The 19357-nt window shown below is 45.7% G+C and overlaps 1 protein-coding gene across 1 annotated transcript; it reads left to right on the forward strand.

Annotated features, from left to right (window-relative positions):
* Nucleotides 1-92: 92 nt before the first annotated feature.
* On the forward strand, nt 93-19283 carry TSPAN6 (tetraspanin 6). The gene is made up of 8 exons (XM_081897672.1): nt 93-290; nt 5009-5197; nt 6424-6498; nt 8018-8116; nt 9870-10025; nt 11497-11580; nt 15059-15161; nt 17108-19283. The coding sequence occupies exons 1-7, from the start codon at nt 204-206 to the stop codon at nt 15125-15127; spliced, it is 759 nt and encodes a 252-aa protein (XP_081753798.1). The 5' UTR covers nt 93-203; the 3' UTR covers nt 15128-15161; nt 17108-19283.
* The last annotated feature ends 74 nt before the right edge of the window (nt 19284-19357 follow it).

The following is a 19357-nucleotide window of genomic DNA, read 5'->3' on the forward strand; positions in this document are numbered from 1 at the left end:
CGGGGCTGAAGACTCTCGTGTTTTCTTAATAACCCCACCCACAATCCACGACGAGGATTCGGGAGCTTCCGGAAATGCTCGCCTATTTCCATCTGCGCAAGCGCCAGAGAGAGTCGCAGTACAGCTGCTCCGCTGTGCGTGGCGGGTTTGAGCGAGCGAAGAAGCGGCGCCATCGCAAGTCTGCGGGTCTATCTAGGTCGGTCATGGCGTCCCCGTCGCGGAGGCTGCAGACCAAGCCGGTCATCACTTGCCTCAAGAGCATCTTGCTCATCTACAGCTTCGTGTTCTGGGTGAGCCCCTGTCGGGAGGAAAACCCCACCCCGAAGCCCACCTTGCTACTGGCCGCCCCACTGAACAATGGGTTCCTGCAGCTCACCCTTCTCTACCCCATAGACAGCAATGGGGCACGCTGCTCGTCCTATCCTGGGGGGCAGCACTGCATCTTACACGCTCCCCCCTTCCTGTTCCCATAGGTAACAGGTGGGTAAATGCTCTCCCTTCTGAGACACCCCCACACCACAACCTCAAACTCACCCGCCCACCCCTTCGCTGCTGACCCCACAGATGTCGCGCTTGCTGTTCTTGTGTATAGCATGATGTATCGTCTCCTGCTGGCCCTACAAAGAACAATGACCCCCCCCCCCCGGCACTCCAATCTCTCCCGTCCCATTCAGTGTTATAGAACAGATGGCAGCCCCCCCCCCCCACCACACGTATCTCCCCCTTCTGGCAACCTTATAGACAACCATAGGGCAGGCTGGTTCCATATGCATTTGTGTAAGGTCGGAATGGGCCGGGGGGCGGGCGGGCGGCGTAATTGCAAGTTTTGAAAACTTTGTAACGTTGCGTTTAAGGTTGTTCTAACCTGCCCTGGGATCTTAGGGTGAAGGGAGGGCAATAAATTTAAAGAATAGCGGTTCTAATAAGGATGATGTAATCCTGTCCTATGCATTGAGTATAATGGGAGCATAGAGTTTTCTCTTCCGCTCTGCAAAGTCCATACATAGCAGTCTATCCATACACAGCTGCCTCCAGCCACATTTCCCCCACATTTTTCTCTTCCTAGATAGAACACTGTAGGACAGAAAATGCTTGGCTTGCACCTCTTTAATCCCAAAGAGGACAGAGCCCTTATAGACGTATAAAGCATTTCACTATAATTCTTTTTTAATATATCACCTCACTCTCTCTTACACCTGGAAATAACTACTGCTCTCCCCTCCTTCCCCTATGGTTCCCCTAACCTTATATGAGCAGCAACATACAACACTCCTTGATTTCTCCTAGAGACCCCCAAATGAAGGGTGGCTCTCCAGATACTGCTGTTCTCCAACTTCCACCATCTTTGACCATTGGCTTTGCTGGCTGGTGCTGATGGGATTTGGAGTCCAAGCATCACCTGGAGGACCACTGGTTAGTCACCTCTGTTGTAGAGAAGATTGGGGCACAGTTCCAACCCTATAAAGGTTTTAAGGTATATTTGTGTATTTCTGCCCTCACCTCTGAACAATGACCTTCCCTATGGTTGATAACTGTACACCTGGCCGCTCCCTTTCCTTTACAGTGCCTCTGAACCTGTAGGAAGAGAAATGAGACACACACCCCACTCTGCATCTCATAACTCCATAAAGAATAATGGGGCAGGGCCACTGTCCCCTATAGCTCCAATCTCCGCTCATCCCACAGACTCTTTTCACCTGTAGGAAGAGACATACTCTTTGCAGCCTCCACTCTTGTTTCTAGCGATCCAATAAAGAACAATACGGAAAACCCATCTTAGATAGGTTTGTCGCCCTAGGAATGTTCTCTCCCTCCAGGCCCACTGAGAAGAACTATGCAGAAGTCAACTCTGCATCGACTTAGTTGGGGTGGGTGTGGGTGGGGAGAATGGCACCCCCCCCAGCTTGTTCCAGCAGTCTGAACCTCACATTGTAGGAAAGAGCCTCTATCTCTCATAACCCTTCAGTGATATAATAACAAATCCCAATTTTCCAGCTCCACTCCTGGCGGTGGTGGCAGATTAGCAGTGTGAGCATTGCACCCGTGTCTGTGGCACAGATGGCATAATGTGTGCTGGTGCGCTGATGTGCCTTTCTGTGCTAGAAAACCCTGTGGCAATTGGTTCTCTCTTTCCCTTTGCTCATTTTTTTTTTAATTTGCCCTTTTTGCTTTGTTGGCTTTTTTTTTGGTTAGTAGCAAATAACATGTGGAATGCACTCTGTAATCCTGTCCTTTCCTTTCATCACTGCTGCTTCAGGCTTCTGAATCAGGTGAGTGTGGTTTTCTCAAGGAGCAGAGCCACTTTTCTCCTTGAGGCATGCAGGTTCTGTACCCCCTCTCTCTCCTCTCTCAAAAATAATTACAGGTTTTTATTTTTGTGCAAAGGAATAAAAAGACACATTTAAGTAAATAATGCAGAAAAGATAAAACAAGACCAATTCTCCATGGTTCTGGTACAAAACTAGATAAGCTTCTGTTTTAACGAAAGTGAATTTTGCAAGCCCACATAGAGTCATAGAATTGTAGAGTTGGAAGGGACCCCAAGGGTCATCTAGTCCAACCCCCTGCAATGCAGGAATTGCATGGAAGGGGAAAAAACACCCACCCATTGTTTATAATGCAGTGGTCTGAGGACTTATAGCCCAGACTATATTTGAACATCCTGCTTATAAAAGTCCATTTCGTGTATCCGGACCTTTGGATGGCTTATAACAGTTTATATGCTTGAATTAAGATGTATTCTGAATGTGATCAGATGAGGGTTTTGGCTTTCATTTCCCCCCTCTGTGTTTCTTTTTTTCCTTTGTAAAACTTCTTATAAAAATAAGTTTCTAATTTTAACAGTTTGGGCTGCAAAGTTAATTACTGTTTTTCTTTTACTCCCGCACATCCTGTGGAGAAAACGATATAGAGGGCAAGGTTCACGTTGACGTAACAGGGATGGATCAAAATAAAAACCATGTTCAAACATCATTTCTGAGTGCAAATGAAATGGTCTTGCTGCGGTGGCCTGAGAAACAGTCCTCGGTTTGCCTCGCTGCTTCAAAAAACAGGCAGTGGGAGAAAACCTTATGACAGGGAAAACAAATTCCCTCAGGTTACATACCTTTGGAATCCAGTCTGTGTTTATACATTGCTATGGGAGCCTGAAAGACTTGAGCGGAACCAGCTTACACAGGTGTTTCTAGACTTGTAGCTTTGTTTTCTTCTGAGACCACAGAGAGCTCAGTGGTAGCTCACCATATCCTTTTCACACAGAAAGTCTCAGGTTCAGTTGCCACCATCTCCAGTTTATTCAAATTATGTTTAAAATGTTTATTAGCTGCTCTTTATCTAAAGATTCCAAGGCTGCGTACAAAGATGTGAATAAAACTATCTGTAACAGCGTATAAATAATACTATATAAGAGCTAGCAAACAGACTTAAAAAATAAAGAGAAGGCAAAACCCCAACTAAAACATCACCTCAAATAAAGCGACAATCAATAAGCTCTTAAAACTGGTGCTACGACAAAGGATTTGGTTCCAGGTGACTTGAAAGGCCTCTGCTGGAAAACCTATGCCAGTCATAGTATAGTTTTTCAAATAGGTGAAAAAACGCCGGCTTCCTTGGCCTGAAAGCGAGATGAGCGCTGCAACCCCTTAGTCGCCTTTGACTGGACTTAACCGTCCAGGGGTCCTTTACCCTTTTTTACCTAGTTTAGGGACGCAGGTGGCGCTGTGGTCCAAACCACTGAGTCTATTGGGCTTGGCAATCGAAAGGTCGGAGGTTCGAATCCCTACGATGGAGTGAGCTCCTGTTGCTCTTTCCCAGCTTCTGCCAACCTAGCAGTTCGAAAGCACACAGGGCCAAGTAGATAAATAGGTACCACTGCAGTGGGAAGGTAAATGGCATTTCCATGCGCTCTGGTTTCCATCATGGTGTTTCCATTGCGCCAGAAGCATCTTAGTCAAGCTAGCCACATGACCTGGAAAGCTGTCTGTGGACAAACGCCGGCTCCCTTGGACTGAAAGCGAGATGAGCGCCGCAACCCCATAGCCACCTTTGACTGGACTTAATGGTCCAGGGGTCCTTTACCTTTTTTTTACCTAGTTTTCCAGATAGTCTGGCTTGGTAAAAGGTAAGAATGAGAAACCTGTGACCCTTCAGATGATGTTGGACTCAGCCATCAGCCCAAGCCAACATAACCATTAGTCAGGGATTATGGGAGTTGTAGTCGAGAACATTCTGGACACATAAGGTTTTCTTTCTGGGTCTCTTCCTAGTGATGTTGCTTATTGCATGCCATCATCAAGTGTGTGGGGGGCAGGGGACACACGTGCCAGTCTTGTTCTGTGGAAAGTGGGATGGACATTGACATGGACACTGGCAAGGGCTGGGACTTGCCTAGTTAAGCTAATGTGAATTTAGTTACTCATTTTTATGCTTAGATCACAGGAAGGGGCTGAGGGTGAGGTAAGGGTAGATTTCTTCCTAACTCTTCTGTGTCTGCTTATGGGGCAGAATGGGGATTCATTGAGGCCCCACCTGAACTCTGCATTTAAAACAGTTTCATACCACTGTAAACAAGTCATGGCTTCCCCCAAAGAATTCTTGGAAGTGTAATTTGTTAAGGATACAGAGGGAAGACCCTTATTCCCCTCACAGAGCTACAGATCCCAAAGTTTGCTGGGAACTGCTCAACCACTCTGGAAATTGTAGTTCTTTGAGGGGAATGGGAGACACCCTAAATCTCAACACCCTTAACAAACAACAATTTGGGGGGAAGCCATGCCGTTTAAAGTGGTAAGGTATGGTATAGCACAGATGGGATCTTTGCATGAATCCTGGTATCGCTGATCATTAGGATGAATTAGCACATTGCAAAGGTGTGGACCTTTGTTTCATGCAGTGCCAGTTCTTCGTTAACTGGCTGTTAAAAAGTAAAATGCGTCTACAGAAACCTTTTACAAGTGGCTCATTGTGGCTAATGGAGTTGTCCTTCCCTCCCCCCACCCTCTCCTCCTAGTTCTCTGGCATCGTCCTTCTGGCAGTTGGCATCTGGGGGAAGGTAGGCCTGGAGGTGTATTTCTCCCTGTTAAATGAGAAGGCTACGAACGTCCCCTATGTCCTCATTGGCACCGGCACAGTTGTCGTCCTCCTAGGCACCTTTGGTTGTTTCGCGACATGTCGGGGAAGCACATGGATGCTGAAATTGGTAAGTATTAGGAGGCACAAGGTTGCAGCACCTGCCTTGAAACTCACAGGATTCCTCCAACTGTGGCATGTGGTGATAACTGCTATATCTCCCCATTCGTCCATTTTTTTTAATGGCGTTTGCATGCTGTGGCTGTTTTCTGTCCACTATTGGAGGCCCTATGCCTCTGAATACCAGTTTCTGGTAGGGAAGAGCGCTGTTATGCTCAGGACCCAGCAGGTATATCTGTTGACATTCTACATATAGTAGTCAGCAGAATGAAAACAATCCTCTTATTTTATTTTGGTCACATATACAAACGTAAATTCCTCAGTCCTCCAGTGCGGATGCTATTTGAAAACTTAATATGCAATTACATTGCTTTCAAAAGGGCATGCGAAATCTTGGCTGGCAATGGTCCTTCTTATTGAGATGCTGTTGCTGTCAAGAACAGGTGTTCCAAAATATTTCCACGTCTTACTGGGAATTTTTGTCCAAATGCCTATTGCCTTTCTGTATTCTACCCAAGTCACCATCTCTGGACCTGAATGGGCTTCCCTAGTGGTAGTTCCCCATTTGTGAAATGCTATCTTCAGGGAAGCATCACTGTCTGTTTTAACATTCCTATTTACCAGGGCATATTTTTTTAAACTGGGAAGGTAGTTATGTTAACAGCCTCATTGTTCTGATCCTTTAAATGGGGGTGGGTAGGACTTGTTCTTTTAAAACATACTCTCTGATGAGTGTTTTCATTGACTGCTGTTTTTAATCTGATTTTAATGTCTTTGCCATTTTATTTTTTACTGGGTAAGTCGCTCTGAGGCACTTGAGTGCAGAAACACAATGAATAAATTAAATAAATCTCGATGGCAGAGCACATTTTGAAAACATCATCTAGTGTTGCTTTGCCCAGCCACTAGAGACTGGCTGTTCCAAATGGCCTTTCTTGGGTTTATCAGTATTCCAGCAGCTTCAGCTACCATAACATATACCACCTCATGCAATTTTTGTTTTTACTGAGGGTAATCCAACTGCTGTCTTTATCTAGATAACTAAACAGGGGAGAAGTTTAACACAAACTCTTGACTTGTGCTGCAGCCTTCCACCCAAATATGGAGTTATGGAACTCTCCTCGCACAATTTTGCCATGTACCGGTGGTGCATTCTCCGTAGATTCTCTGTGTAAATCGTATGGCAGTAGCAGGGTTGTAACTTTGCTGGTCTTGATCCTTCCTTTCTGTCCACAGTATGCCATGTTCTTAACTCTCATCTTCCTTGTTGTGCTTGTGGCTGCCATTGTGGGCTTCGTCTTCCGACATGAGGTGAGTTGGTGTTGCTTTGTTTTGTTTTTTCCTTATCAGTGGGATTGGTCAATACAGAATTGCTCTTTCCCCCTTCTTGCTTCATGCCAGTGACCATAACTTGCTTTAACTGAAAACAGGGTCTGTGCCATTGAGGTCAGTGTAACCCCCTAGACCAGCCTTCCTCAGCCTTGTGCCCTCTAGACAGTGGAGGCTGGTTCATTGGGTTAACTGGGGCACTGCGCTACTGATGCTCCCTCTGGCCTCAGCTTCCCCCGCCTTCCTGCCTTCTTACTTACAGCCAGTCCAGGGGATGGGGGATGACACAGCCTGGGGCAGCTTCCTTGTCTTTAATCTTAGTGTGGTCCTTGTAGAACTCGGATGAAGAATGGGGTCAAGAATAGAATTGGTTGACTCGGCTGTTGTAGGCTCTGGCTCCAAGTCCTGTTAGGCTTCCTGCAAGATGAAGGAGTCTCAGATTGCCTGGGAAGGAACCTGGGGAAGAGAAGACTTAGGGAGCTATGGGAAGGCAGGGACCTTCAGTCCTTTCAGCTGTGTCCTTAGGGCAAGATGTACTATGAAGAGACGGTGCGTTCACTAGGCCTGGCCTCTTGAGGTGTTTTGTTTCTTTGAATAAAGATAGTTAACTTTCTGACACCGTGTGAGTTATTGCTGGCTTGCTCCTGCAAAATGCTTTTCATCCCTATCCACTGGCCATATTGGCTGGGGCCATATTGCCATCCAAAACACCTGGAGGGCACTAGGTTGGGGAAAGATGCTCTGCGTACCTAAGGAATGACATTTGTAGAAATGTTCCAAGTACGAACAACATTCAGCCATGGAGCAAGGAGTCTATTTTAACTGAATTACATAGCAGAAGGTGCTTCTTTTTAAAAAACAAAAACAAAAACAGAAACAAAACCTGACTAGCAAGGACTACTTTGGAGTTCTTTGAATAAGGCTTTTCGTATGGAAATGGATATGTAGGTGCTGTACCCGAAATGCCATAACACAGGTGAACCTCTGGCCCTTCAGCAAGAGGTTGCTGAACCATTGGCCATAGCTGAGGGGTGTTGTAGCTCAGCAACATCTGGAGGGCCAAAGATTTGCCACATCTGCCATAGTGCAAGTTTTGGAGGAGTGCCATCTCAGAACAGACACCTCTCCTCTCTAGTGAAGTGTGGAATGGTGGGTAAGAGTATTGGACTGCAACCTGGGAGACTAGGGTTAAAATTGCCACTCAGCCAGGGTTGTCATGAGGGAAAAATGGGGAAAGGATGAAACTAAATGTGCCACCTTCAGCTCCTTGGAGGAAAAGTGGGATATAGATATATAATTAGAAGTGTAAGAGGAGCTGCCTCTTCTTTGGGGTCTCCAACCACTGCACATGAATGAATGTCTAAAGACAAGTGTACTTTTTCCCTTAAAACTTGATTAATTTATTCCTGTGCAAAACGAACACCAGATTGACTAATATTTCCTTAATTAGGTGATGGCTTCTCTCTCTGCAAGCAATGATCATTTATCATTTTCTTCTCAGATTAAAGACAGCTTTAAGAATAACTTTGAAGCTGCCATGAAGTCCTACGATGGGACCAAAGATGAACGCAGCAAAGCGGTTGATACCATTCAGAGCACAGTGAGCATTCACCTCTCTTTTTTCAACTGGCCTAAATCTGGCATATTACGCATGCTCTTCTCTTTGTGGAGGTGCCAGCAGTTAAAAAGGAGCCTGTACTACAAAGTGGGGTGCAGAGGAAGAAAGAGAAGAAAAATGCCTGTCGCAGAGACCCCCTGTGGTATCTTGCTTTGCCTGATGTCCCCCCTCATGCTTGCAAGAGGTATCCCATGTCCTAAACACAGTTGGAGGTGGAGCTGTTGCTGTTTCTGCCTCAGCAGGCGTTCTGTGCGAAAGCCAAATCTTCAGCTTACAAAGCCCAAACCCTAGGCAGCAGTAGTGACATCTTGGCTCGGGCAGAGTCCGCCCCCCCCAACGTGCCCAATGAGGGTTTTGTTCTCCTCTTTGCTGCCCTACTTGAAGAAGTCATCCCTACTCTACGCCAGAGCTGAGGAACCTTTTTTTTTTTTACATTGAGGACCACACTCCCTAGGACAAAAATGGGAACTTGCATCCCTCCAGATGTTGTAGGGCTCTTGGTTCCCATCAAGCCCAGGGCTAGCAGCATGACTAGGAGTCAGGGATGATGGGAGCTGGAGTCCAGCAACATCTGGAAGGGTCGCAGTTTCTGCTTCCCTGTCCTGGCAGGTGCAATTTCTTGAGGGATGGAGTCAGAAGTGAACGGGACCAGAGCCAAAGAGAATGGAGCTACATTTTCTTTCTTTCTTGGCTTCCATGCTGCATAGGAAGGAAAATATATCTTCCTCCCTTTCATGCACAGGATTGCAGTAGGCTGTGGGTTTGGAGCTGCACGGTGGGATCAGGACCAGAGACAGATAGTTTATCCATTTATACCAGGGATGGAAACATCCAGATATTGCTTGTTTCCAGCTCTCATCATCCCTGATGGTTGGTTGTGGTGGCAGGGGCTGATGGGAGATGGAGTCCACAACATCTGGAGAGTTACAGGTCCCTCTGTCCTGAAGCTATACATTTTATTTCTTCCCGCGAAGAAATTCATGTCAGCATGGGGTGTTAGTGAAAGACAGCAGAGCAGAAAAGAGTTAGACTGCTGAAAGATGCAGAATTCCAACCAGACTGGATTTTTTTTAAAAAAAATGGTTATTATTTTATTTGTAGAAGTTCAATACAGTTTTAGCATACTGTAATGCAAATCTAAGCCATTTATGCTAAAACAAAAAAATGCAACTATATTCAGTAATCTTTTCTAAAAACAAGGTTTAAAAAAGCCCACAAGTGTCAGACTATATAAAAATTGAAGAGTCCAAAAGGGCTCAAGGACAAAACAAATTTTTAAGAGGCGTTAAAGGACTTATTTGAGGGAATGCATTCCAAAGTGGAACAACCAGCTGGGAGGGTCTCCTGGGAAGATTTTAAAGATCAGCTTGGCCTGTCTAGGGGAGGTGGTCTGCTAAAGTTGCCCTCTGGCAAATCATTTGTTTGGTGGGTGAACATGTGGAGATCATCAGAAGCAGTCACGTGTGTGTGTGTAGCTGTGCAGATTGGGGTGAAAGGGTATTTGGTTTTATTTCAGAGGAATCCTAGCCAAATGGTGTCATTCATTATATGTGGCCTCCTGTGGGTGGGATGTCTTGGACATGCCTTTTTAAAAAATAATAAATATGGGTGTTTTTTAGCTTTTAAATTTATGTTGGCTTTAAATTTATGTTTGTAATAGGCTTTGAGTTACTTTTTGTTATACTCCCCCCCATAAATAATAATAATAATCTGCCATCCCGCTTGTCCTATACAGTTGCACTGCTGCGGTGTCTCGGACTACACCGACTGGAATCGAACTGCCTATTATAAACAGAAAGGGATTCCTATGAGCTGCTGCAAGTCTCTGGGGAATTGCACGACAGACGAGTTGAAGAATCCAGCAATAGCAAAGGGGAAGGTGTATGAGCATGTAAGCCAACACAAAGCTGTCCCCTTCCGTGTGGCTTGGAAGAAGGGGCTTACATGGAGGCGCAGGTTACAGCAACAGCCAAGGCGACATTTTTCCACCTTCGCCGCATCAAGCAGTTGGTCCCTTACCTTTCCCGCCCCGACCTGGCCACAGTGATCCATGCGACGGTCACTTCCAGGCTTGACTACTGTAATTCGTGATACGCGGGGCTGCCCTTGAAGCTGTCCAAGAAACTCCAGTGGGTACAGAATGCTGCAGCGAGGCTCCTCACAGGGTCTCTGGCATATTCACCCAGTGCTTTTCCAGCTGCACTGGCTCCCGGTGGAGTACAGGGTCAGATTTAAGGTGCTGGTTTTGACCTTTAAAGCCCTTCACGGCCTAGGACCCTCGTACTTACGGGACTGCCTCTCCTGGTATGCCCCACAGAGGACCCAAAGGTCCATAAATAGCAATACCCTAGAGGTCCCGGGCCCTAAGGAAGTTAGATTAGCCCCAACCAGAGCCAGGGCCTTCTCAACACTAGCTCTGGCTTGGTGGAACGCTCTGTCTCATGAGACCAGGGCCCTGCGGGATCTGATTTATTTCCGCAGGGCCTGTAAGACAGAGTTGTTCCGCCTGGCCTTTGGCTTAGAATCAGTTTGATTCCCTCCGGCCCTTTCTTTTTCCTTTCTCCTCCTGTGAAGAGGCTGCATCCTAATGTTTTAATGTAGTATTTTAATTTTTAAAAAATTGTATTGTAATCAACTTGTTTTTATTATTGGTTGTTAGCTGCCCTGAGCCCGGTCTTGGCTGGGGAGGGTGGGGTATAAATAAATTATCATCATCATTATTATTATTATTATTATTATTATTATTATTATTATTATTAACAGGCCAGGAGGAGCTGCTGTAATAACGAAGCTTTAGCCTCTGGCAAGAAAGAAGAACCCAGACTTCTCTAGAGATAGTGTAGGACTGCAGACAAGAAATAGGGAAATAATTGCCTGCGGACACGCATTTCTCTTTGTGGGGAAGAAATGAAACACACATGCTAATTATTGTGTTTAATTCCACATCCCTTAAGTAGAAACTGCGGACTTAACGTCTGTGACCTATGGGATGTGACAGCGAGAAGCAGGCCAGTGTGGTGCAGCAGCTGAGGTTATTTCAAGGCCATCAGAGCTGTTTTGAATCCCTTCCCCTACGATGTTCCACTGTTTGGTATGGCTGATAAAGGGATATAGTCTTTCTGCCGTAAACAGGGAGCAATAGTTTGTTTTAAATTACACCGCAATAAAGGACCTGTATTGAGGTCAAAAACATTAATATTGACACAGCCTCTGTCAGTTCAGTGGACATCCTGCTGTGAAGTCCTTTGCTAACTTAAGATGCTTGGATCCTTTGAGGGCTGTAAGTGCTTCCTGTTTTTCATGAGTAGGAGTTGCCTGGTAGCTTGAATAACCATGTTACCCCCCCCCCTTCCCGTTTGTAGGGTTGTTTCAGGCTGGTGATACAGACAATGGACTCCAAAATGGGCATTGTAGCAGGGATCTCCTTTGGCGTTGCTTGCTTCCAGGTAAAGTTTTTGATAGTGGTTCAGCTGACCCTCTTCTGCCCTAATAGACTTGAATTCGTTCTCGCCCCACCCTGCTGGGCCTTTGGATCCTTCTTATCATTATATAAAGCACACATACAGCACCCTTCAGAAGTGTGGAGTCAGATGGCAAATCTGGAGGCAGCCAGCTGATAATACCTTCCATTCCCCCCCCTTCACATAACTCAGACTGTTCGCTCCATGCCAGGAAACATACAAACATACTGTGTGTGGCCAGGTTGCCACTCGCAGCATGGACATGTGGGTGGCATGCACCAGCCTGATCTTTCCAACATGCTGACAACATGAAAATAGCAGTGTTAAGTGGTGCCAAATCCTGCTGGGAGCTTGGATACTTAGGACTCAAAAACACCTGTCTAGAGCAGCTATAAGCAAGAGTTTAAGCAACCCAGGCATAGCACAGTCCAGCTTAAAACACTTCGCATGGCAGGAAATGAGCCACAGCTCTTCACTTATGTGAAGCAGTGGATCACAAAGATAAAATGCCTCTGGGAATTGTAGCCCAGTGAGGGGAATGGGCATCTCCTAACAAGTCTCAGCACCCTTAACAAACTACAGTCCCCAATAAGCCTCGTGAGCAGCTGATGTCAAACTCTGAGTGGTCTGCCATTCATGTGTTGATGTGGTCCAGCCCTGCTTAGCATCAGTGGTGCTGGATACTCTTCCTGTCTTCCTTTGCTAGGTACTAAGCTGGCACATCAGCAAAGAGTATTAGAAGACAAGAGCCCACGAAAAACTATGGGCACCATCTCTTACTGTGCTATCATGTTAGCCCAGCTATGTGACTCATTGCAACGTTTGTTCTCTCTGCTTTAGATGGGCTGAAAGTAATTTATGGGGAGCTTTTGCTCTTTGGGTGCAAAATGACTGCAAAATTATATCTGCAGGGCTGCCAGTCATACCAACCCAGATGTCCACATGTTTTTAGTGGATTTGGGTTTTGCCCATCAGGTTTCTTCTGCTGAAAGATTAAACTTCGGCAAACCTTGGGTTGATGCATCGCTTCTGCATAGTCAGAATGGCTCTGTTCCACTTCCCCTGTCAGAGGCATTATGTCCCTGAATATCAGTTGCTTGGAATCCCAGGTGGGCAGAGTGTTGTGCTCAGGTCCTGGTTGCAGGCTTTCCACACGCATCTGGTCAGCCTTTGTGAGAACAGGAAGATGGACTAGATGATGCAGCAGGTCCTTTGTGTCTACATTCTTTATCAGTGGTCCCATGTTGGCTATAACATTGTTAGCACCCACTTAGCAGTGTTTGCTCTTAGTCAGTGGTGTCCAAACTTTTTTCAAGGGGGGCCAGATTTGATGAAGTGAAGGGCCATGAGGGCCAACCAAAGATGTTAACCTTTTTTTAGGATTGAAGTTGTTGAGGTTTTTTTAGGATTTTGCCCCAGGAAATAAACTGCAACAGGGGCCAGATTAAACCAACCAACAGGCCGGATTAGGCCCCCGAAACGGACTTTGGACATGCCTGCTCTTAGTGTTCAAATACTATAGTTTTTCCAAGGATCTTTCTCAATCCAAGACTCAATTGGACACTTCCTGTTTTCCTGTTCCTTTTCCATCGCCTTTGGCAACATTGCTAACAAGTCACAATACCATAAATGTGTGGCCTTTCCCCCTCTATAACGTTTCAGAAAAGGTTCTGCCTCGGGCACAGATATAGAAAATACAGTGTCTGTCTCTTCTGGTCTGACCGCTTTTGCACTGTCAGGAAATGAAGAGGTCACCTTGAGAGAAAGCTTCTGTTTCCATGCAAGAGGGTATACTTGGATCATCAGCGAAATACAATTCTAAGTTTTTTAAAAAAAATATTTGAGGAACTCTTCGATGAAATTAGCTCTTGTGCATCCTGCAATGTTAAGGGTATTTCGATTCAGATTGCAGCAGGCAGAGCGGTAGAATTTTCTACTTCAGCTAGGATGCTGTTTTTCAAAATGCTCCCCTAAGTTTAAAAAAAAAAGTCTTTGTCCCCAATGTGACAAAGTACAACCTTCATCATGTGCCTCACCCAAGGGAGATATGGAGGAGGCCTGCGTGAAAAGTGTTTTTTCCCCCAGTGGTAGCTCCTGTCTGTTGAATGCTGCCCCAGGAACACATGCCTGGCATCATCATCAGTTTTTACATGCTAGGCTAAGACATCTTTATCCAGCATTTTGGTGCTTGTTTAGCCTCATGTGCCTTTCATAGTTTGGTTGAAGTGGGGGTAGGACTTGCTTTTCTTAGTGCATTATTGGACAAGCATTTTAGGAATTTTGTATTGTACATTTTTAATTTATTTTATCTGCCTGTACTTTCTGTTGTTGTTGTTAAGCCACTTCAGGTTGGAGTCATCTAAATGGTTGCACTAGCGGGAGCCAGCATGGGTCCTGCTAGCATGCTGGGGCTTTCCTCCTTCTCCTCTCCCTTCAACCTCCCAAAATCAGCTCTGGGAGGTCGGGAGAACCCCAGAACCATGTGCGGGCGGAGAGGGGAGACCATTCCAGCAAGCAAGCAGACAGGCTTGTCCTGATGGAGCAATCTCCTTAGCTTCGAATCCAACCTTTGGTATAAAAGCAACTAACAGATGCAATAAATCATAGCAGTAATAACGATGGTGTGCTGGCTTTTTAGAGCTAGGCAGTATTTTTTTACACGGGAGAGTTTTCAAGAACATGACATGCCCCCCTCAGTCTTTTTTATGTGCTACTGTCATCAACTTCCAGGGGACTGGCCGATAGATGAAAATGGCATTTTTATCATTGGTAAACATTGCCTGTTCCCTCTTGTTTCATTCAATACCTTGTACTGTATCGCTATGCTGTACACTAGTAGTTTTAAATTGCTTAAGGTTAGCAGTGTTGGCTGAAAAGCTGGATGTGAATCGGGGTGCAGGAAACTGCAGCCCTCTAGGTGTTGCAGGACTTCAGCTTTCATCGTCCCTGACATGCTATCTGGTGCTGATAAGAGATGCAATCCAATGAAATATACAGACCGCAGGTTCCCCACCTCCTATAAAGGAATAAATACCAGGATTTTACCCCCCTTACCATGGCGCCAGGTGCAGAAGGGCTCTTAGCGTCTGGCTTCCACACTCCTTGCAGCCATGAAAGTTCAATTACATAAACAGGCAAAGATAACCATATAATCTCCGTGAAATGCATGAAATGGTAGATTATGCATGGTGTCTGGGCTGACAAGTGAGGACACCAAGAATTCCTATTCATATTAAGATATTTTCCCTTATCTACACCAAAGGTTGAACAAAATAGGTTGTTGCGGACTTCTTTCATTTTTGAAACCTCACCCCACTTTTAGCTTATACAAGCAGCTGCTGGTTCCATTCAATTTGGGCTTTCGCTACAGCAGCTGGCAGAGGGCTGGAGCTCTCGGCTGTGGAATGTCAAGCATTTAACTTGTCACTGTCCGGCTAACTCTGCCTCTTCCTTCTCTTTTCAGCTGGGGGGGATTGTCCTTGCCTGTTGCCTGTCCCGGTCCATCACAAATAATCAGTACGAGATGGTTTAACCAGCAAGCCTGCAGGCTTGCAACTCACTACAAGGTATGAGCCTCTTTTCTGTGATGCCGTCCTCGCTGCATCCTGCCTGATTTGCTGCCCGGCAATTTACTCGCAGTGCTGTGTGCATCTTGCGAGTTCATGCAGCTGTAGATTTTGACACAGTATTGCGTGCTCCCAAAAACCTTAGCTTCCATTTAATTTTTTTAAAGCAAGTTTCTAGTCCTTATGGGGGTGAAGCTAGGCTCGAAACTGCTTTTGTGGTGCTTGGTGAAAACTAGGACCGAGAGCTGGGAAGGTTTCAAAAGGTTTAAGGGCTCCAGGTTTCATACGGTCTTTAGTGCTCTCCTAAATCAGCAGAAGAGAATATGTAGGTTAAGCAGTTCAGTAGCTGAAGTTCCCACTGGACAGCCTAGGTAGTCCTTCTGCATATGAGCAGCCTTATACAAAGTGAAACTACTGGTCCTGTGATCCCGGTGCAATGGGCTTCCTGTGCCACAGAGGGCCTTCTTTAGGGAAACGCATTTTTCAGACTCAGTACTGCACAGCTTCACTTCGCAACATAAATGCATCTTGCGCTTGTGATTTCTGCATTTGCCAAAGCCGCACAAATGCAATGCCCCTGTGTAAACCTGTGGTGGAGCATCTCAAAAAGCATATTGTAGAGCTGGCAGAAGTGTTAAAAAAAGAGCAACCAAAATAATCAGGGGCTGGAGCAACATTCCTATGAGGAAAGGTTACAAATTTTGGAACTTTTTAAACTTCAGAAAAAAGGGAGATGGTACAGGTGCATAGAATTATGCATTGTGTATAGAGAAAGTGTGGGACGCGAGTAGCGCTGTGGGTTAAACCACAGAGCCTAGGACTTGCCAATCAGAAGGTCGGCGGTTCGAATCCCCGCGACAGGGTGAGCTCCCGTTGCTCGGTCCCAGCTCCTGCCAGCCTAGCAGTTTGAAAGCTCGTCAAAGTGCAAGTAGATAAATAGGTACCACTCCGGCGGGAGGGTAAACCCTGTTTCCATGTGCTGCTCTGGTTCACCAGAAGCGGCTTAGTCATGCTGGCCACATGACCCAGAAGCTGTACGCCGGCTCCCTCAGCCAATAAAGCAAGATGAGCGCCGCAACCCCAGAGTCATCCGCGACTGGACCTAATGGTCAGGGGTCCCTTTACCTTTACTTTATAGAGAAAGTGGCTAGAGGATCTTTTTTCTCTCACTCTCTTACAATACTAGAACTTGGAGGGTATCAATTGATATCCACTGAATGATTCAGTGGAAGTGCTTATTTACACATTGCATGGTTAAAACTATGGGATTCACCCCCATGAGAAAGTGGTGCATTTTCAGGCAAATGCATGGAAGATAGGTCAGCTACTAGCCGCAGCAAGTCCCTGCGTGCCAGCCATTAGGGAACAACATCCAGAGAGGACCATTACTTCCCTGCCCTGGTCCTGTGACTCTTGGAAAGCATCTGGCTGACTCCTGTGGGAAACTGGAAGGTGTAAACAAACCTCTGGCCTGATGGGCTCTTCCATATGCTCATGACTATGATGGATGCAGCTTAGAAACATAGGGTTGTATCCAATGTTGTACTCAGAGTAGACCCATTACGATTCATGAACATGGCACATTTAGGTCCATTAATTTCAGTTGGCTCTACTCTGAGTAGAACGTAGCTGGATGCAACCCATGACAATATAGGAAGGTGCTTTATCACACAGTTGGCCTATCTAGCTCAGTAGTCTGCACTGGTTGGCAGCTGCTCTTCAGGATTTAGGACAGGAGTCTCTCCCAGCCCTACCTAGAGATGTTGGGGATTTGAACCTGAGACCTTCTGCATGAATATACTCTACTAATGAGCTACGACCCACCCCCAGTTTGAACAAGACTGTACAATGTTGTTGTTGTTTTTACTGCAAAAGACTAACTCTGGAATCTCAACCCTGCAAGTTCTAATCTGTCCCCCCCTTTTTTTTTCATTCTTTGCTTTCAGAATTTTGGGACACTTTATAGTAAGTTATACATAGTTTTGGGAACCCACTCCTTGGCAGGCTCAAGCTACTGAAATCCTGTTTGATCAGACTGCTCTCGACCTGTTCACTGGAGAGGACCGGATGTCACAAGAGGTGTTACTCTGCTTTATGATGATGTTGTTTGTGCTATTCTGAAGGAGTGCTGTAAGGGACAATTTGTGTAGGGTAGATGGTTAACACAGCTCCTCTAGGCAGGGGTGCTGGCTGGCTGGCAGGCTGACTGCATGGCCCCAGCTAGGCTGTTCATTGTGGAATTTGTCTTCCTCTGTAGCTTGCAAATTCTTGAGCACACTAGCTTTAAGAAAGGGTGGGTTGGGGGAGAGGGTTTCTGGTAGAGCTGTCCATGGAGTTAAGAAAGCTTAGTTGCCTAGTCATCCACATTTAAAATTCTGTTCCTTCAAATATGCATTATTTTAAAACTCCTAGTGATGTAAGTGCGATAACTTAGAATTTCAGAAAGAAGCCCTTTCCTTCAGCTTGTTTCATTTCCCTACGGCAGAAACAACCAGAACCAAAGTAGCCTGAGAAAAAAACAATACTAACTTCCATTACTTCACAGCCCCTCCAGTTATGTCTTCCTAAATTTAAGGCTGGACTGCTGTCATGTGTTTAGGTAGGCTGCTCTTGCTGACAACTTAGAGGCTTCAGCCAGTGCAAAATACTGAGACCCTGCTTTCTGAAGGAGGTTTTTCATGTGGAGCACACGGTAACCAGTGCTTCAGTGCCTTTGCCAGCTCCTTGTTGGCTTCTGAGACCAGCAGAAGACGCTGGTTAAGAACACTAATTCCCTAATAGCCTGAGCCCCGCTTACATCAGAGACTACCTCCCCTCCTCTCTTTAAGACTACCCCCACCTTACCTTTTAAGATCAACCAGCAATGTTCTCTTAAGTACACTGCATACTGTATCAGGTTGGCCGTGCCGGGCACAGAGCTGCTCTTAGTGTTTGCATTCTATTCCTTTGATATTTGCCAAAGCCCCAGTCTGTGTGTCTTCTGGAAAGGCTGTGAAACGGTTGGTTGACCCTAATAAATATTTTATTGGAAGCGGTCTGAGTGCCCTCTCCAAGATCCTAGCTTTTGATGGTCAAGGTAGGGTATAAGGAGTGCATGGTTAAGATGGAAATAGGATGGGCTAGAAGTCCACTGGGTTCTTTGCCTCACAGTCAGCCCATGGCTCTGCCATTTGGTTTTGGATGTCGTAGTGAAGCAAAGCAGCTGATGTAACACTAAGACCACATTTGCACAGCTCAGATGAATTGACTCTTAAGGCTGCACTCCTAAACTCCTTTACCATGGAGCAGTTCCCAGCGGGGCTAAACCTCTGAGGAGCCATAGCATAGGATTGCAGTGTGAAGATGCTTGAATTCCTGCATTTTTCCTGGGAATCAAAAGTGAGGAGGGAGCCAAAGCATCTGTTGGAAAAAGGAGCACCTGGTCTTTCTTCAGTGGTTTTTCTTGGTTGCCAGGGAAGGAGCTACTCTTCCCCTCTTCCAAGACTGCTTCTTGCCAACCATTCCTCCCCGAATATCTCCAAATGGTGTACCTCGTTTGCTCATGTGAACACGGCCAAAATAACTTATTCTGCTGAGTGCTAGTTCTCGGTAGGGTTTTTCACAACTGCTTTCTTTCTTTGGAAAGCAACCTCCTAGCTTTATAGGCACATAAAATGCCTTGGCAAAGATAGCAGCCCTTGCTCGTTCACTGCAGCTTCTTCTCTGCCTCATTCTCCCTTTCCCTGAAATTGGAGCCAGGAGCAGCAAAAAAGGGAATTGCGTGTGGGTGTGTGCCTGTTGAAATAAGCACAGTCTTTTCAGCCTACCTCCTCATCCTACCCCTGAATTATTCTTTCCCTGACTTGAGATTTTGATACAGCATTTTTTAAAATGTATTTTGTTAAAGCTTTGTAAAATTGGGCTAGAGTGATCTTTTTTTTTTGGTGTGTGTGTGTGTGTGCGTGGACGAACTGCGAGGCTCTGCAAGAGGATACCTTTAGCCTTCGCAGTCCCCACCCTGCTGGGTTCAATATGATTTCCATCATCAGTATTACACGACACTTTGGACACATGTTGTTGTTTTTGTATTAAATGGGAAATCCTTCTTGTCTTGAAAGCAGAATAAACAATTGCATACTTCCATTCTGGTCTTCGTAGTTTTGTCTGGTGATTCTTGAGAAACAGTTTCCGCTTGGTAAATGTTTTGCTTCTCTTGT

The sequence above is a fragment of the Podarcis melisellensis genome, assembly GCF_964234715.1.
Source record: "Podarcis melisellensis genome assembly, chromosome: Z".
Lineage (NCBI taxonomy): Eukaryota > Metazoa > Chordata > Lepidosauria > Squamata > Lacertidae > Podarcis > Podarcis melisellensis.